This window comes from Pelophylax lessonae, assembly GCF_965119305.1.
Source record: "Pelophylax lessonae genome assembly, chromosome: 1".
In the NCBI taxonomy this organism is placed as follows: Eukaryota; Metazoa; Chordata; class Amphibia; order Anura; family Ranidae; genus Pelophylax; species Pelophylax lessonae.
This window is the reverse complement of record NC_138768.1, coordinates 690,341,247-690,358,921: the sequence shown is the minus strand read 5'-3', so window position 1 is coordinate 690,358,921 and position 17,675 is coordinate 690,341,247. Positions and strand designations below refer to the sequence as shown.

The following is a 17,675-nucleotide window of genomic DNA, read 5'->3' as shown; positions in this document are numbered from 1 at the left end:
TCAGGGGTGGTAGTTCAACAGTAGCCAAACAGGTCCAAGTTTTGTTTTTGCAATTTAAAGATCAGATATATAGGTATGGAAATTGGGTGGAGAGTAATTATCTATCCAAGAAAAGTACCAGCACCATCCCCTGTGAATTAAATGCCAAAAGTAAACCAAGTTTCGCAGGTAGAAACCTGCAGACGAGAAGGACGGGTATTTTAATGTGCCCAAAAATGGCAGTTGGATAAAATATACAGTGGGTACGGAAAGTATTCAGACCCCCTTACATTTTTCACTCTTTGTTATATTGCAGCCATTTGCTAAAATCATTTAGGTTCATTCTTCTTCCTCATGAATGTACACATAGCACCCCATACTGACAGAAAAACACAGAATTGTTGACATTGTTGCAGATTTATTAAAAAAGAAAAACTGAAATATCACATGGTCCTAAGTATTCAGACCCTTTGCTGTGACACTCATATATTTAACTCAGGTGCTTTCCATTTCTTCTGATCATCCTTGAGATGGTTCTACACCTTCATTTGAGTCCAGCTGTGTTTGATTATACTGATTGGACTTGATTAGGAGAGCCACACACCTGTCTATATAAGACCTTCCAGATCACAATGCATGTCAGAGCAAATGAGAATCATGAGGTCAAAGGAACTGCCTGAAGAGCTCAGAGACAGAATTGTGGCAAGGCACAGATCTGGCCAAGGTTACAAAAAGATTTCTGCTGCACTTAAGGTTCCTAAGAGCCCAGTGGCCTCCATAATCCTCAAATGGAAGACGTTTGGGACGACCAGAACCCTTCCTAGAGCTGGCTGTCCGGCCAAACTGAGCTATCGGGGGAGAAGAGCCTTGGTGAGAGAGGTAAAGAAGAACCCAAAGATCACTGTGGCTGAGCTCCAGAGATGCAGTCAGGAGATGGGAGAAAGTTGTAGAAAGTCAACCATCACTGCAGCCCTCCACCAGTCGGGGCTTTATGGCAGAGTGGCCCGACGGAAGCCTCTCCTCAGTGTAAGACACATGAAAGCCCGCATAGAGTTTGCTAAAAAACACCTGAAGGACTCCAAGATGGTGAGAAATAAGATTCTCTGGTCTGATGAGACCAAAATAGAACTTTTTGGCCTTAATTCTAAGCGGTATGTGTGGAGAAAACCAGGCACTGCTCATCACCTGTCCAATACAGTCCCAGCAGTGAAGCATGGTGGTGGCAGCATCATGCTGTGGGGGTGTTTTTCAGCTGCAGGGACAGGACGACTGGTTGCAATCGAGGGAAAGATGAATGCGGCCAAGTACAGGGATATCCTGGACAAAAACCTTCTCCAGAGTGCTCTGGACCTCAGACTGGGCCGAAGGTTTACCTTCCAACAAGACAATGACCCTAAGCACACAGCCAAAATAACGAAGGAGTGGCTTCACAACAACTCCGTGACTGTTCTTGAATGGCCCAGCCAGAGCCCTGACTTAAACCCAATTGAGCATCTCTGGATAAACCTAAAAATGGCTGTCCACCAACGTTTACCATCCAACCTGACAGAACTGGAGAGGATCTGCAAGGAGGGATGGCAGAGGATCCCCAAATCCAGGTGTAAAAGACTTGTTGCATCTTTCCCAAAAAGACTCCTGGCTGTATTAGATCAAAAGGGGGCTTCTACTAAATACTGAGCAAAGGTCTGAATACTTAGGACCATGTGATATTTCAGTTTTTCTTTTTTAATAAATCTGCAACAATGTCAACAATTCTGTGTTTTTCTGTCAGTATGGGGTGCTATGTGTACATTCATGAGGAAGAAGAATGAACCTAAATGATTTTAGCAAATGGCTGCAATATAACAAAGAGTGAAAAATGTAAGGGGGTCTGAATACTTTCCGTACCCACTGTAAATTATAAAAATATAAATTTTATTAAAGGCAAGATAGTAAAAACAGCATATGAAAATACAGTATCTAGAAGGTGTATTGCAGCACATCCTACAATGTGATAGATTGATGCATTTCACCCATACTGTAGACTTCCTCAGGATCCAGATGTGTAGCAGGCTTTCTCAAAAAGTATATATACACCTTCAATAGAAACATCAAACTATAATTTATCCGCCATGCCACAGAAGCTATAATGGTATACTCAAAAATATACAAAGCGTATCTGCAGGAAGAAGGATCTCACACGCCCCCAAAGAAAAGTAAGTGCAAATAGACCATAGGTGCAAAAAAACACAAGGTTCAGAAAATAGAAGGATAGAATAGAAGAAAACACAAGGTTCAGTCCAATAGAAGGAGAATATTCATATCATCATAGAGAGGAATCACATTGTTCAGCGTCCCATGAGTCATTTTCGGCCCGCTTGATGTCAGCATGGACACTGAACAGTGTGATTCCTCTCTATAATGATATGAACATTCTCCTTCTATTGGACTTGTAGCTTTAACCATGGGTGATTTTTGGTAGCTATATGTTTTCTGAACCTTGTGTTTTTTTTTGCACCTATGGTCTATTTGCACTTACTGTATTTTCTGGCGTATAAGACTACTTTTGAACCTCAAAAAAATCCCCCAAAAATGAGGGGTCGTTTTATACGCTGAGTATAATATCTCCAAGGTAACCTAAGTATAAGTATTACCGGTAGATGAAAATTAGGGGGGTCGTCTTATACACCCAGTCGTCTTATACGCCGGAAAATACTGTACTTTTGTTTGGGGGCCTGCGAGCTCCTTCTTCCTGCGCATACGCTTTGTATGTTTTTGAGTATACCATTATAGGTTCTGTGGCATGGCCGATGAATTATAGTTTGGAGTTTCTATTGAAAGTGTATATATATACTTTTTGAGAAAGCCTGCTACACATCTGGATCCTGAGGAAGCCCACAGTATAGGTGAAACTCGTCAATCCATTGCATTGTAGAATGTGCTGCAATACACCTTCTAGATACTGTATTTTCATATGCTGTTTTTACTATCTTGCCTTTAATAAAATTTATATTTTTATAATTTGTATTTTATCCAACTGCTAATTTTTGGCACATTAAAATCCCCATCCTCCTCGTCTACAGGGTTCTACCTGCGAGACTTGGTTTAATTTTGGCAGACATACAGGTATAAATTGATAGAAAGACCCAGTGGTTACAGTACATATAAGCAATGGCAAGATTAGGTCAAGATAAAGGGTTCTCAAAATTATTTAGGAGTATTAGTTTACTATTATTAGTAGTATTTACTACTATTAATAGTATTTACTAGTATTAGTAGACAAACATACAATAAGAACCACCAAGATTTCATAAAACATGCAATTTTTATACCAGAAAAAAACATTAGTAGCTTTTTTAATTAAATAGGTGCCTGAGAAGTTAGTTGTGATATTTTAGTAAGCTACAGAATCTATGTTTGAGTCACGCTGCACTTATAGGGTAGGGTGTGCTAAATGAAAGAATTATGTGAATGCTGGAGAGTTGCAATTACAATCTGGGATAATTTAGCAAAGGTTTGTGAGGATATGGTGGGCGTAGTATAAGTAAAGAGGTGATTAAAACTACATATGCTGCTAAAATGTATGAAATCTTTAACAAATTGCCAACAATAGATATCTTAGAGATAAAAAACTAGCTCAAAAGAGTATCACTGGATAATACACTTAGATGGTTACACTATGTGATATAAATGGCTTAGCTGGTAGGGTTTTGTCTATAAAATATTGTTTAAAAAAATATCTTGTTTTAAGACCGACATTGTGGAATCTATACATGTAAACATTCATAAAGAAAGTAATAATTCTAATCACATACTGATTTAGAGTTTGGTTTAGTCCACCTGGAATGAAAAACTCAAAGGTAAAGAAACTGGGGCTTTTAAGGTGCTCATTCTCTCAGGAAGAAACATAAAAACACAACAGATTCAAAATCATTCCATTTATCCATGGGCCAAGGTAAAATAACCCTCTTAAAGTATGCTGTACTTTTGTGATAGCATTTCCACATGAAAAAGAAAGGTAAATCTTAATGGCTAGATGCCTCCCCCCAGGTATACATACAGTAAATCGGCGGACTGTCAACATATACTCATATTTAATAAATCAATAACATCAGTAGTGTAAATCCAAATAGATCAACTGTACAGATCCTGTGTTGACAGGCAGTGAGGGTGGTGGTGAGGGGGAGGGGGGGAATGAAGTATGTCAATACGTTTCCCATAAGAGAAGAAGCCAAAGATCAGAGATTTGTTTTAGATGAGCGAGATCTTTTCGGGATCATTTGATGATCATTGATGAAGTCATCTTGCATACCAAAATGGACACCCTCCAGATTTAGAAGGCAAGGTACATCTGCATGTGAGAGGTGTAGCTACTGTAAATGGATCATTGTTGGCAGGAGTATACAACTACCAAATGGAAAGCATTGGACCACACACTTTGACATTAATTCTCAAACGATTGGGGTGGTATACATCATGAGTTGCTCTTGCAATGCTTTCTGTGTGGGAAGAACTAAAATACTGTTCTGAAGAGGAATACAGGACCACCTTTATTCAATTCAGAATGGCAAGATGACTTCCACAGTGAGTAGACATGATGGTCTGTATCATAGCTTTGATTCTTCAGCTATTCAATTTTTAGCCCTGGAATTTAGTTAGAGATGGGGGGGGGGGGGCATTGACAAGCAGCTCCTGCAATTAGAAATAAAATGGATCTACACATTTCCGGCTATGTAATGTCCAGGCCTTAATGAGAACACTAGTTTTAGGGCTTTTCTGTAGTGCCAATATACAGTACAGTAAAACCTTGGATTAAGAGTAGCTTGGTTTGAGAGTGTTTTGCAAGACAAGCAAAATTTTTTTCATAAATTTTGACTTGGTAAACAAGTGATGTCTTGATATACAAGTAGCGTCATGTCACAACTGAGTATAAAAGAGAAGACAGATGCCTCTAAGTGTAGCAATATGGTTACATTTAATGAAGGTACAACATTTAGCAACTCACATGGTTGATGATTAAAAAAGGCACATTTAAGTATGCAGGCATCCGGGGTAAAGCTGTCCACATAGACCATCCTCTGCACCACCATCGATGTCATCCCTTTAACACTGCGCTCCACGAGCGATTCAAGCCTCACTTTCAGATCGCTCTACTGCAGGGTAGTCTTCCCAGTCACGACTGCAGACTGACTGCGGTAAGAAATGTGGAGGATCGTCTATGTGGACAGTTTTACCCCAGATGCTTGCATACTTAGCAACCATGTGAGTTGATAAATATTGTACCTTCATAAATGCAACCGTATCGCTACACTTAGAGGAACCTCTCTTCTCTTTTATACTCTTTAAATGTAACTATATTGCTGCACTTAGAGTAGCCTCTCTTTTATACTCTGCAGCTCCTGCTGGATTTTGCTTCTAATCCCCTTGTGGAGGCTGCCATTTGTGGATGGACATTTTTTGGTTACACAACCATTGCTATATTCCTTTTATATGGACTATAAACTGAAGGACTTATGAATAAATGGTTGTGGAACAAAATATTTCTTATGGGGAAATTCTCTGATATACGAGTGCTTTTGCACTGTAAAGTAGAAAGTGTACAGCTTGCATAGCAGAGTAAATTTGCTGTCCCTTCAAAATAACTCAACACACAGCCATTAATGTGTAAACCACTGGCAACAAAAGTGAGTACACCTCTAAGTGAAAGTGCCCAAATTGGGCCCAACTAGCCATTTTCCCTCCCCGGTTTAATGTGACTCGTTAGTTGTTACAAGGTCTCAGGTGTGAATGGGGAGAAGGTGTGTTAAAGTTGGTGTTATCGCTCTCACTGTCTCATACTGGTCACTGGAAGTTCAACATGGCAACTCATGGCAAAGCACTCTCTGAGGATCTGAAAAAAAAAGAATTGTTGCTCTACATGAAGATGGCCTAGACTATAAGAAGATTGCCAAGACCCTGAAACTGAGCTGCAGCATGGTGTCCAAGACCATACAGTGGTTTAACAGGACAAGTTCCACTCAGAATAGGCCTTGCCATGGTACCAACAAAGTTGAGTGCACGCTCAGGATCATATCCAGAGGTTGTCTTTGGGAAATAGACGCATGAGTGCTGCCAGCATTGCTGCAGAGGGTGAAAGGATGGGGGTTCAGCCTGTCAGTGCTCAGACCTTATGCTGCACACTACCTCAAATTGGTCTGTATTGCTGTCGTCCCAGAAGAAAGCCTCTTCTAAAGATGATGCACAAGAAAGCCCACAAACAGTTTTCTGAAGACAAGCAGACTAAGGACATGGATTACTGGAACCATGTCCTGTGGTCTGATGAGACCAAGATAAACGTATTTGGTTCAGATGGTGTCAAGCATGTGTGGCAGCAACCAAGTGAGGAGTACAAAGACAGGTGTGTCTTGCCTATAGTCAAGCATGGTGGCAGGAGTGTCATGGTCTGGGACTGCATGAATGCTGCCGGCACTGTGGAGCTACAGCTCATGGAGGGAACCATGAATGCCAACATGTACTGTGACATACTTAAGCAGAGCATGATCCCCTCCCTTCGGAGACTGGGCTGCAGGGCAGTATTCCAACATGATAATGACCCCAAACACACCTCCAAGACGACCACTACCTTGCTAAAGAAGCTGAGGGTAAAGGTGATGGAAAAAAAAAGGCAGTCACACAAAATATTGACACTTTGGGCCCAATTTGGACATTTCCACTTAGGAGTATACTCACTTTTGTTGCCAGAGGTTTAGACAATAATGGCTGTATGTGGAGTTATTTTGAGGGGACAGCAAATTTACACTGTTATACAAACTGTACACTCACTACTTTACATTGTAACAAAGTGTTATTTCTTCTGTGTTGTCAGATGAAAAGATATAATAAAATATTTACAAAAATGTGAGGGGTGTACTCACTTTTGTGAGATACTGTAGAGGGATATGCCTGTTGGTCCATTTTCTGGGGCTTGCAGTTGTCAGCTGTTCTTTTTTATCCACATATGATCCTGGGTTCTTGGTCCCCTCCCTGTTCTATACCGCATGGTGCTACCCCCACAGAATTATTGATAAAATATGTGTATTATTTGTATCTTATTGTATTTGCATGACTTTTTTTTGTGATGGTATTGTTAAAAAGCTTAATATGTACATGTGAAACATTCGAATTTACTTTGCTTTTATCACTAGAGTCTGAATGTCTCCTGAAGAAGCTTTTGTGAAACATATTGAAATACTTCCACCACTCTCTGTCAACACGAGATCTGTACAATTGTTCTATTGGATCTACACTACTGATGTTATTGATTCCATAAAAACGGTTATATGTTGACAATCCCTGGACTAGTTGTGGATATATCTAGGGGGTAGAATCTAATATAAGGTGTCTAACCATTAGGATTTACCTTTCTTTTTCGTGTGGAAATGCTATCACAAAGACGTGACATGCTTTTAGAGGGATATTTTAGCTTTGCAAATAGGATAAAAGGAATCATTTTATAATATTATGTTGTGGACATAGGTTTCTTTCTGAGCACCTTTAAAGTCCCAGTTTCATTACCTTTGTGTTTTTGATATATTAAATGGGGAATATGTTGCCTTTCATTCCCACCTCCATTATTTGTTTTATGATACCAACCTGAATGAAAGATAAGCAAGAAGGCTACAAAAAGCACAATTTAAACACCTCAGAATAATCAGAAACTAGAAATACTAGATGAAGACTGTAGCTACATCAGTGCATATAACAGTGCACTTATAACATAACAGTTAAGTGGAACAGAGTGCATCTCTGAAATGCTGTTTTATAAAATTAACTGTTCATACAAATAAAAAGTACCGTATTTTCTGGTGTATAAGACGACCCCCCTAATTTTCAAGTTAAAACATAGGTTTTGGGCTTTACTCGCCGTATAAGACTACCCCCCTTCCGAAGCAAGGCAACACCATTGAAAAACATCAGATTTCTCATAGATCTCCAAGGTACCCCAAGTACTGTAATACATGTAATCTCTCATAATATCTCCAAGGTACCCTAAGTATAAGTATTACCGGTGGATGTAATCTCAAGACGTTGGCTGTGTGGGAATCCTTTACCGGTATACCGTATGTACCTTGGCTTCGGCTACATACATTATACCGCGCTGAGCCAATCACAGTGAGCGATGTATTCTATTATTGAATGCAAAGCCTGCTCAGATTGGCAGAGTCAGAGAGGCGGGCTGATGTTACTCCACCAATCCGAGCAGGCTTTGCATTCAATAATAGAATACATCGCTCTCCCTGATTGGCTCAGCGCGGTACACTGTATGTAGCCTGAGCTACGGTACATACAGTATACAGGTACAGGATTCCCACACAGCCAGCATCTTAAGAGATTACATCTACCGGTAATACTTATACTTAGGTTGCCTTGGAGATATTATACTCGGCATATAAGACGACCCCCCATTTTTGGGGAATTTTTTTGAGGTTCAAAAGTAGTCTTATACGCCAGAAAATACAGTATCTCCTACAGCTGTAATAAAGTTATTCTGGCCATTTCTTTCTCTCATGTACCAATATGTCCCCCTCCACACACAAACCAAGAATTGTGATGATCTCTAAGCCAAATAGTCCATCATTGTGGATCTTATTGTCCATTTTCATGAAATCATTGGTTAAAACTAGGATGCATAAAAGGGCCAACTAAAGATGCAGGGAAAGTATAGCACTGCCCTTGCAAAAAATTATGTGTGGCATACTGTTCAAAGGACATCAACAGATTTGGAGAAGGTATAAAGACAAGCAACCAAATTAACAGAATAAGAAGAGTCTCACTTAGAATAAGAGACAAAAACTAGGCAAGTTCAGTTTAGGAAAAGATGATCAAAGATAAAGTGTTATTATATCCAAAGTCAGTAATTTGGCAGATTTTTATTAATCTCAAGGACTGTCAGTGTTATCTGGAAGAAACAAGATTTTAAAGAGGGTATTTATGATAACAGTGTTTTAGCTATATAACCACATAAAGTAGTAACAGAATTTAAAGCAGTTTTGGATAATTTTTTTATGACTAGTGGTTCCCAAATTCTTAGCTACAACTACAGACTGTGTGGTAATATTTTTGATCCAGGATATTGATCTGACTGCTTTCTTGAGGATTGTTTCTCATACTAAAGTGTAAAATTGGGAAGCATTGCCCAGAGGGTGTTCTTTTTCTTTACTTTGAACCAAAATGACTAAATTTTAGATTTGAGATTAAATGTAATGGCCATTTGTATTTTTATTTAATCTAAATAACTTTACAACTCTTCTTATACACATAGAAATACAAACATAAACAGTGGACTATCTATATAAGGCAAAGAACAGAATTTCTTGGCAGTGAAATAGACTAGGCAGTTAAAACAAGTCCAATGACAACTGTTTCTGTGACCAATTTTTTCTGGCTTCAAATAACATTTCAGCTAATATTTATAAAACAGTAACAATTACGATTATCAGTGTAAACCTCTTACATGCACCACTCCTCCGACACCAAGGGACAGCATGGGTCAGGGTTATTATTTACCCAATGCTTACTGTTTCTTTGACCACTATAGAATTAGTTGTATAATCTGTAACTCAGGCCTGTAGCTCTATACTCTTTTGTGGCAGAAGAGCTAAGACCTCATGGGCTGGACTTAGTATCAGATTGGTGACACTCATTGCAGAAGCTAGTTAGTTACACACACACAGAATACTGTATTGTAGTTCTTGAGTGGTAATAGAGGAATGCATCTTACCAGTGAAGTTGCCTACAATAACATATGGTATGACTCCCCCGGGCCATATTCTTTCAGACCGTGATGTAGCAGCTCTGGGAATTCGTCTCTTCTCATTTCTCCCTGAGGATTTTAGATCTACCTTTCCACTAGTTGCATTTGTGCGTTCATAACCTAGATTGAAATGAAAAGTACAATTATATCTATTTTCACAGGTCAAGTACCTGACAAAATGACAGTGCATGGCACTATTTATGCAGCTTTAAAAATGCCACTGCAGTGGCTTATATAAATAGTTGAAATACCAGAGCCAAATCTTCTTATCCTCTCTATAAGCTGATAGAGTGCTCCTCTTTTTTTTGATAGATCATGCTCTTCAAGGCCACCTTGAAAATGGAATAAAGAAAATCATGAGTGTTGTCCCTGCCAGGTCAAGTTCAAGATCATCAACAATGTGGCCAATTTACAAGGAAGTTTGCATCTGACTTTGGAAAGCACATTCAACTGAAGTCATTTTCATCTGAATTCCAGGGTCTAAGCCAAGATCTTTTTTTCCCTCTTCAGACAAGTCATGACAATGACATCACCAAATTATTATCTAAAGCGTATCTGCTCTGTGTGACCTTCACATCTTTTGTGCCATATTGATTGGCAGTCAGATGCTTTGCTTTCATCTAGATTGCATACCGCTGACTGTTTTCATCTTCTGGTAATGAAATTTTCCCAACTAGAAGCAATTACACCTTCTAAAAAAAGAACACCCAAAAATGCAGCGTAGTAACATTTTTTTCAAAACCTTTATTGGGTTTGAAATGGATCTGAGAAACCACATCCTTTAATCACACTAGAACAGCACAGCTATCAAGCACTGGTGGGTTGTAATCGGATCTCAGAGGCTCTCCTGTGTAGCTTTATAATCAATAGCTCAGAGCCTCAGATACAAGCTGAAAAGGGCTAATGACCAAAGGGGGTGGGAAAAAAAAAAGAGGAAAATGTTTACTGTACAAGTGCAATAAATCAAAATCCCTGTTTAAAGAAAATGGGTCATAATAAACATCCAGTACATTTAATGCACTGTTATCCATTTACCTAGCCAAGAGCCAGGGGACAACAGCTATAAAACAACAAGCTTTGTTTGTTATCATAAAATAATTCAGAAGTTGTGAGTAGTTTTCTTACATTTTGGGGATCTCTTTTGCACCTCTCAGTCCCTCCAAAAGCAAAATATATATGCCAGCAGTCACAGTACTACCATGTAATTTTATTAAGAGCAGTGACCAGGGATGACACGTAGCAATACTTAGCAATGCCTTGCAAACTAATGTCATATTTTACTATCTACCTGTGAAGAAACTGGTAAAATATATCTTATACAAATATAGTATATCTCACCTGGGAATCGTGAAAATTAAATTAAAGACAACCCAAATATAGGTATTTAAATTAAAAATATAGAACTGGGAATGCAAAATAGACTTGTTGGTATAAAATGGTTGTTTCTCTAAATGCCAAAATGAATGCCGGCTTTGGTTTTTACATACATTTTCCCTTATTTTCACATTCCAACCAGAAACGTTGTACTTCTGACTTTATATAGAAGGGTTAAACTATATGAGTGTTATTACTCCAAATGTTCATTGCATCAAAAAAAAGAAAAATTGAGGAGGGCAAACACATTAAGGCTGATTACTAACGAAGCTGCGAATCTTCAAAAATTATATTGTCTGAATACTCAATTCAATTATCCAATCATGTCCAGATAAAATAAGTAAACATGAATTAGCTTTTCACATAATTGGATAATTGAAGGGAGTATTTATACTATATATTTTGTGAAGGTTCTCAACTCCTTCAGCCACATTGTAGTAAATTTCTAATCCTAAAATGTGAAGTCTTATTTAGGCTTAGCAAACTGGTGGTGGTTTACCAAGGAGCCTTTGGCCTTATTTGAATGGATCAGGTGATAAGCAAAATATGAGTAGAGGTGGAGAGCAGGAGCAACTCGAAAACACTGGTAGTTATTCTCCAAATAATGGCATAGAATTAACTACTGTAAATAAATCTGGTACATTTGCATCACTGTGGCAATATATTATTATACCAGTTTAAAAAAGCAATAAGGTAATGGCAAACCAGTAAAGCACTCAATGCTCAAGGACATTTCTTCATGTCAGGGCAAGAAAGAGTTACCTTTTCCAATTTAATAGGGCACCATGCAAACATTTTGTGGAAAGTCAATTGCTGCATTGTAACTGCAGACATGCAATAGTCTGTTCTAATAGGAAGATTGTCTTAGGTCTATGCGTACTTACAGTATCTCACAAAAGTGAGTACACCCCTCACATTTTTGTAAATATTTTATTATATCTTTTCATGTGATGTGAGGAGTACAAAGACAAGTGTGTCTTGCCTACAGTGAAGCATGGTGGTGGGAGTGTCATGGTCTGGGGCTGCATGAGTGCTGCTGGCAAAGGGGAGCTACAGTTCATTGAGGGAACCATGAATTGCCAACATGTACTGTGACATACTGAAGCATAGCATTATCCCCTTCCTTCAGAGACTGGGCAGCATGGCAGTATTCCAGCATGATAATGAGCCCAAACACACCTCCAAGACTACCACTGCCTTGCTAAAGAGGGTAAAGGAGAACGACTGGCCAAGCATGTCTCCAGACCTAAACCTTTTGAGCATCTGTGGGGCATCCTTAAATGGAAAATGGAGGAGTGCAAGGTCTCTAACATCCATCAGCTCTGTGATGTCATCATAGAGGAGTGAAAGAGGACTTCAGTGGCAACCTGTGAAGCTCTGGTGAACTTCATGCCCAAGAGAGTTAAGGCAGTGCTAGAAAAAAATGGTGGCCGCACAAAATATTGACACTTTGGGCCCAATTTGGACATTTTCACTTAGGGGTGTTATCACTTTTGTTGCCAGCGGTTTAGACATTAATGGCTGTGTGTTTAGTTATTTTGAGGGGACTGCAAATTTACACTATTATACAAGCTTTACACTCACTACTTTACATTGTAGCAAAGTGTCGTTCTTCAGTGTTGTCACATGAAAATATATAATAAAATATTTACAAAAATGTGAGGGGTGTACTCACTTTTGTGAGATACTGTACATTGAAGTAGAAGTAAAAGGTGCAGTGAATAGAGATTGCTGGGCTGACTCTACATACAGGGGTTTGGACACTTTATCATTGATGTTCAATGTTTTTTTACTTCCATAAATGTTTTTTATGTGTTAACTGGCAAGTGTGTACTCTTGCTGCCCTTAGTCAGAAAAACCCTGCTGCATCCCTGTAAAAGTGAGTTAGGCTAAGCATAGTTGTACGCAAATTTGGACTGTTTTTATCCCAAATTCAGCAATGTCTCTCCAAGACAGATCTTTTTTGTTGTCTGAATATGATGTACATCCTGTACATCACTATAATTCACTACACCCCACCCCAGATTACAAGAAAAGTGCAAGAAAACAGATAATTTAGCTGCCAGCATAATATTTCTGTCACTTAAACTCATTAATTAGAATTCTTTAAATAAATTCAGATCAAGTGTTTTTTATAAATGAAGTCACACATTTTCTCACCCCCGCAAATAGGATTCCTAAAACATATTTTATACCTTTTATGGGTGCTGTTTTCATTGCAAATATTCCAGGCCAATCACTGCTCCACAGTGTTTTGCAGCAATGAAATCTGAAACCTGTGAATTAATGTCTTGCCTGTCAATCAATCTAATAGAGATAATTCAATGGAATAACAGCCTACAACGCTGTTAATTTTGGGAAAGTATGTGTTCGGCCTCAGGGGAACTTCTAACGACTTCAAAATATTAATGTTCACAGACATGTTTCTTTTCTAAAAGAACTAGTGCATTCTTGGTGGTAGAAGTGCGGAAGTCATCCAAGGTTACATTTGTTTTATAAACCATAAAGCTTGGACTTTATTATATGATTATTTGTGGAATGGAAGAGATGGCATTTATGAGGGAATGTGTGGTCTATGTTAAACCAGCTGTTACTTAATCACGTCTTACATTCATCTTACGTTCAGCATTAGCCTAAGTATGAGATGATTATGCACACTAGGAGGTGCAGTTTAGTATTACTTAAAGCAGATCGTCACTGCATCTGAGAACCACAAACCAAAAACATTATTTCATTCATTTTTAATATTCAAAGCAAACTCCCCCATCTATCCATGCCTCAAATTCTTTATTTTGTTGTGAGATATCACTTTGAAAGACACCCCCTAGCATTTCTGGATGTGGCCATCTTGAGTAAAGGCACATGATTCATGTAGCATCAAGCATGCATGCAGGAGAGTGTGCTTAGCTGATAAAACCCCTCCTCCTCTCCTCCCCTCCTGAAGACTTCTGGGATGCCATGACATCATTTGCCTAGGCAAGAAACCAGGAAGTAACTGAAGAAATGCAAAAGAAAGAAGTAAATTTGATATACTTTCCTAACTATTGTATAATGCTAGCAGCATGGGAATTAAAAAAAATAATAATATTGATTGGGAGAGTGAAGTTCCACTTTATTAAATGCGCTGATCTTGGCTTCTTTATGTGTGTGGGGAGAGAGGTAGGTCTGAACCCTTGCAGTAAGCCTTATCAACCTATCACAAATCATATTTCACTGGTGAGATTACACTAAACTGCTCGCTGAAGTCAGCAGAGCTACAAGACATCTATGTATACTGTTTGAGCAGTATCATTAAATCCATCAATTGGCATAGATCTTCCACCAGGACAGTATACTGTGGATTGATTGCTATATATAACAGCACAACTTTTAATTGGCCAGTGGAGTAAAGAAATTATCTGGGTTGTCCATAGCAAGAATACAGAATGACCCTGATTTCTAACCTGTACTAGAAAACACACAGCTAAATTTTGCTCTCAATGCTTTTCAGTGCTGCTCAAACTTATATAAGGAAGCTGCACTCCCTGTGTACTCCAAGTTAATGCAGAGTACAAGAAAAAAGAAGGGGTGATTATTTAAATTGGACCAACAAAAGTTGCTTTTAAACAATGGAAATCCCTTATTTAGTTGAGATTGCTACTTTATAATACTACTGAAGCTGGGGGCAAATTTCATTCTATAAGTATTGTTTTTTTTTAATGATCCTCATAACTGATAGAACCATATTAAACATTAAAAGCTCTCAAGTGACCTTAGCCCACAAAGTAAGATTTTTATTCTTGAAGAGGCTTGGATATTTGCAAAAAAAAACCCCAAAACATTACACCAGCCCCATATAACACCATCTCCCACCGTCATGCTTCAGTTTTTTGAGCAAGCAGTTAATAAGGCCAATTACACAAGGGGTTGGACATATGTCTTTTACTGACTTATATTTAACGGTATGAAATATTTTACAGTAAGTACAAAAATCTTATTTTCTTTATCATCCATTGGGAGACACGGGAGAGTAGTATTTCTTAGGCTCGGTTCACATTGGTGCAATTCGGGGAAACCATGCAAATCTACCGCGGGTTCCCGCATCGTACCCGACTCTCAGGCAGTTTACACTGCCATATGCAAACCGCTGGGAGTGTCGATACAAAGTTAATGACACCCCCAGATTGGTTGTGGGAACTGTCAATTCGGACAGGAATGGTGAACACCCATGCGATCCAATTCTGATGCGGACCAAAAAATGGGTCCTGAATGACTTTGATCCGAATGCGACGCAAATTCAGTCATACAATCTGTATGGCTGAATTCACATCGCACAGACATCACTTGTGATTTGCATAGCAGTGTGGTGCGAATCACATGCAATGTCTTCTATCGCACCAATGTGAATGGAGACTTAAACATTTGGGGCATCCAAAAGCAGTTGAGGGGTGAGGGGGTGGGCCACAGTCACAGCCACAGATCAATATTTTTTGGAATATTAGCACAAGGAGATCTAAATCAATCAATGCCTGATAAGTTTTAGTTGAAAAGAAAGAGGTGAAGGCAAAGGCAAGGATCAGAATCAATCTGGTTTTACAGAACAGGACAGGTAAATATCGCTAGAGGAAAACTGCAGCCTGATAGAATGATAGGGCTCTAATGACAATGTGGAGGGCAACCAAAGATGCACAAAAAAATAAAAAAAAGGAACAATAAAGTACCAGTAAAAATTTAAACCATCAGCAAGGAGGGAAAAAAATGAGTTTTTTGAGTGTAGGAAGAGGTCATTTAGACAAACAAGACATGTCCAATCAAAAAAACCCCAAAAAAGTCAGACAGTTCAATAAACCGACCGACGTTCGGTCCTTGTGTATTACAGCCAGTCTGACAGATTCATGCTGAAAAACCAGCAGCTAACCGGCTCCTGATCAGTGCTCTCGGCCACAGGGCTTCTCCCTGTCAGAACACAATAGCTTAGCGGGGGGAGATCACTGTACTAACGGCGGATCGCTAGTACAGCGGCTCTGACCATCACTAGTGGTGTGTACCAGCATTTAAACTTTTACTTCAGATAGGATAAAGTTACATAAACAAGGTATGCCAAAGCAAAAAGGTTAACCATTATACAGCCAAAGGCATAAATGGAACACCCTTAACACTTGACTTCAGTGAAAGGGAGGATGAACAGATCAGATTTATTGGAATACTAACAGTATTCACTTAACAGTTAGAGGCTAGAAGAACACCCTTAGTACTTAAAAGAAAAGTATAGGGTTTGGGGTTCTTTAAGAATTATACTTATCTAGGTGAATGCAGCATTGGTCCGATGCTGCATCTGTCCTACACCGGATCTGCTCTCTGCTCTGCCCCCTCCTTGCTCACTGGAATGCTGGCTGTGGAGGGGGCGGGAGCAGCTGGCTTAGGATCTCAGCGGCTCGCTGAAAGGCTGAGCTGGGTGCCGGTCCAGACATGTGGGCGGATCCCAACCCCAGTGTCACGTTCTTGCCCAAGCCTGGACTGGCTCTATGATATTAACAGCCAGCGGACTTCAGCCCGATGTCTGCAGAAAACAGGTCACAGGAGTGCAGAACAAACTTTGGCTTTACTTCTCCTTTAAGCTGGCTATACATGGATCCAAATTCGTCTGGTTCAGCAGGCACAGCTGAATTTTGATCCATGTATGGACAGGCTGATTGTAACCAAGTCGATCCGTCGATCTACTAGGGTACAACCAGCTTGTTGTATTTTTCTATATGCCATTACTGCCAGCGTCTATAGCCACTAGCAGTAACCAACACTCCTGCCCGCTGGCAGAATACAATAGCGCTGCAGGAGGCATTTCCTCATCAGAAGAAAATCGAGTCATCTATGGCTTGCATAAGATTAAAGCAGAGGAATGTCTTTAAAATGCAGGATGTACCAGACAGAGAAGAAATTTCTCAAGTGACTGGAATGGGTAGGATGGCTCTCACAAGAATTTATATGGAGAAAATAAGAATTAGAGATGGGCATTGATCCCGAATTGCTACATGCATAGGGTTAGGAGATTTGGGAAACCAATATAAAAGGGTAGGCTGGTCAAAGAAAGAAAAGTGGCTTGTGTCATCTGGTCTGTATGTCCGCATATCATCCCATCCGTTTGCGGATGATATACGGACATAATGCATGTCTATGGGATTGCAGATGTCAACGGATGACACCGCTGAGATCCGATTTTGCGTCCTTTCCGTTTTTTAAATGGAAGAAAAAATAGGGTTCTGTTCCGTTCCAAAAAACGGAACAGAACTGAAAGGACGCAAATCGGATGTCAGCGGATGGTCATCTGCTGACATCCACAATGCCATTGACATACCATTATTTTCCAGCACTGCCTAAACCCTCTTGGGCATAGAGTTCACCAGAGCTTCACAGGTTGCCACTGGAGTCCTCTTCCACTCCTCCATGAATACATCACTGAGCTAGTGGATGTTAGAGACCTTGCGCTCCTTCACCTTTCGTTTGAGGATGCCTATATATACACAGTATATATATATATATATATATATATATATATATATATATATATATATAT

General features: G+C 39.3%; 1 protein-coding gene across 1 annotated transcript in view; it reads right to left on the bottom strand.

Annotated features, from left to right (window-relative positions):
- Window positions 1–17,675, bottom strand: part of TLL1 (tolloid like 1) — a 234,205-nt gene that overhangs the window by 109,693 nt on the left and 106,837 nt on the right. Inside the window, exons 3-4 of the mRNA XM_082268794.1 lie at window positions 10,003–10,083; window positions 9,719–9,871 (exon numbers count right to left, since the gene is read on the bottom strand). Of these exons, the coding sequence (XP_082124920.1) occupies window positions 9,719–9,871; window positions 10,003–10,083 (234 nt within the window). The remainder of the gene's footprint in view (window positions 1–9,718; window positions 9,872–10,002; window positions 10,084–17,675) is intronic.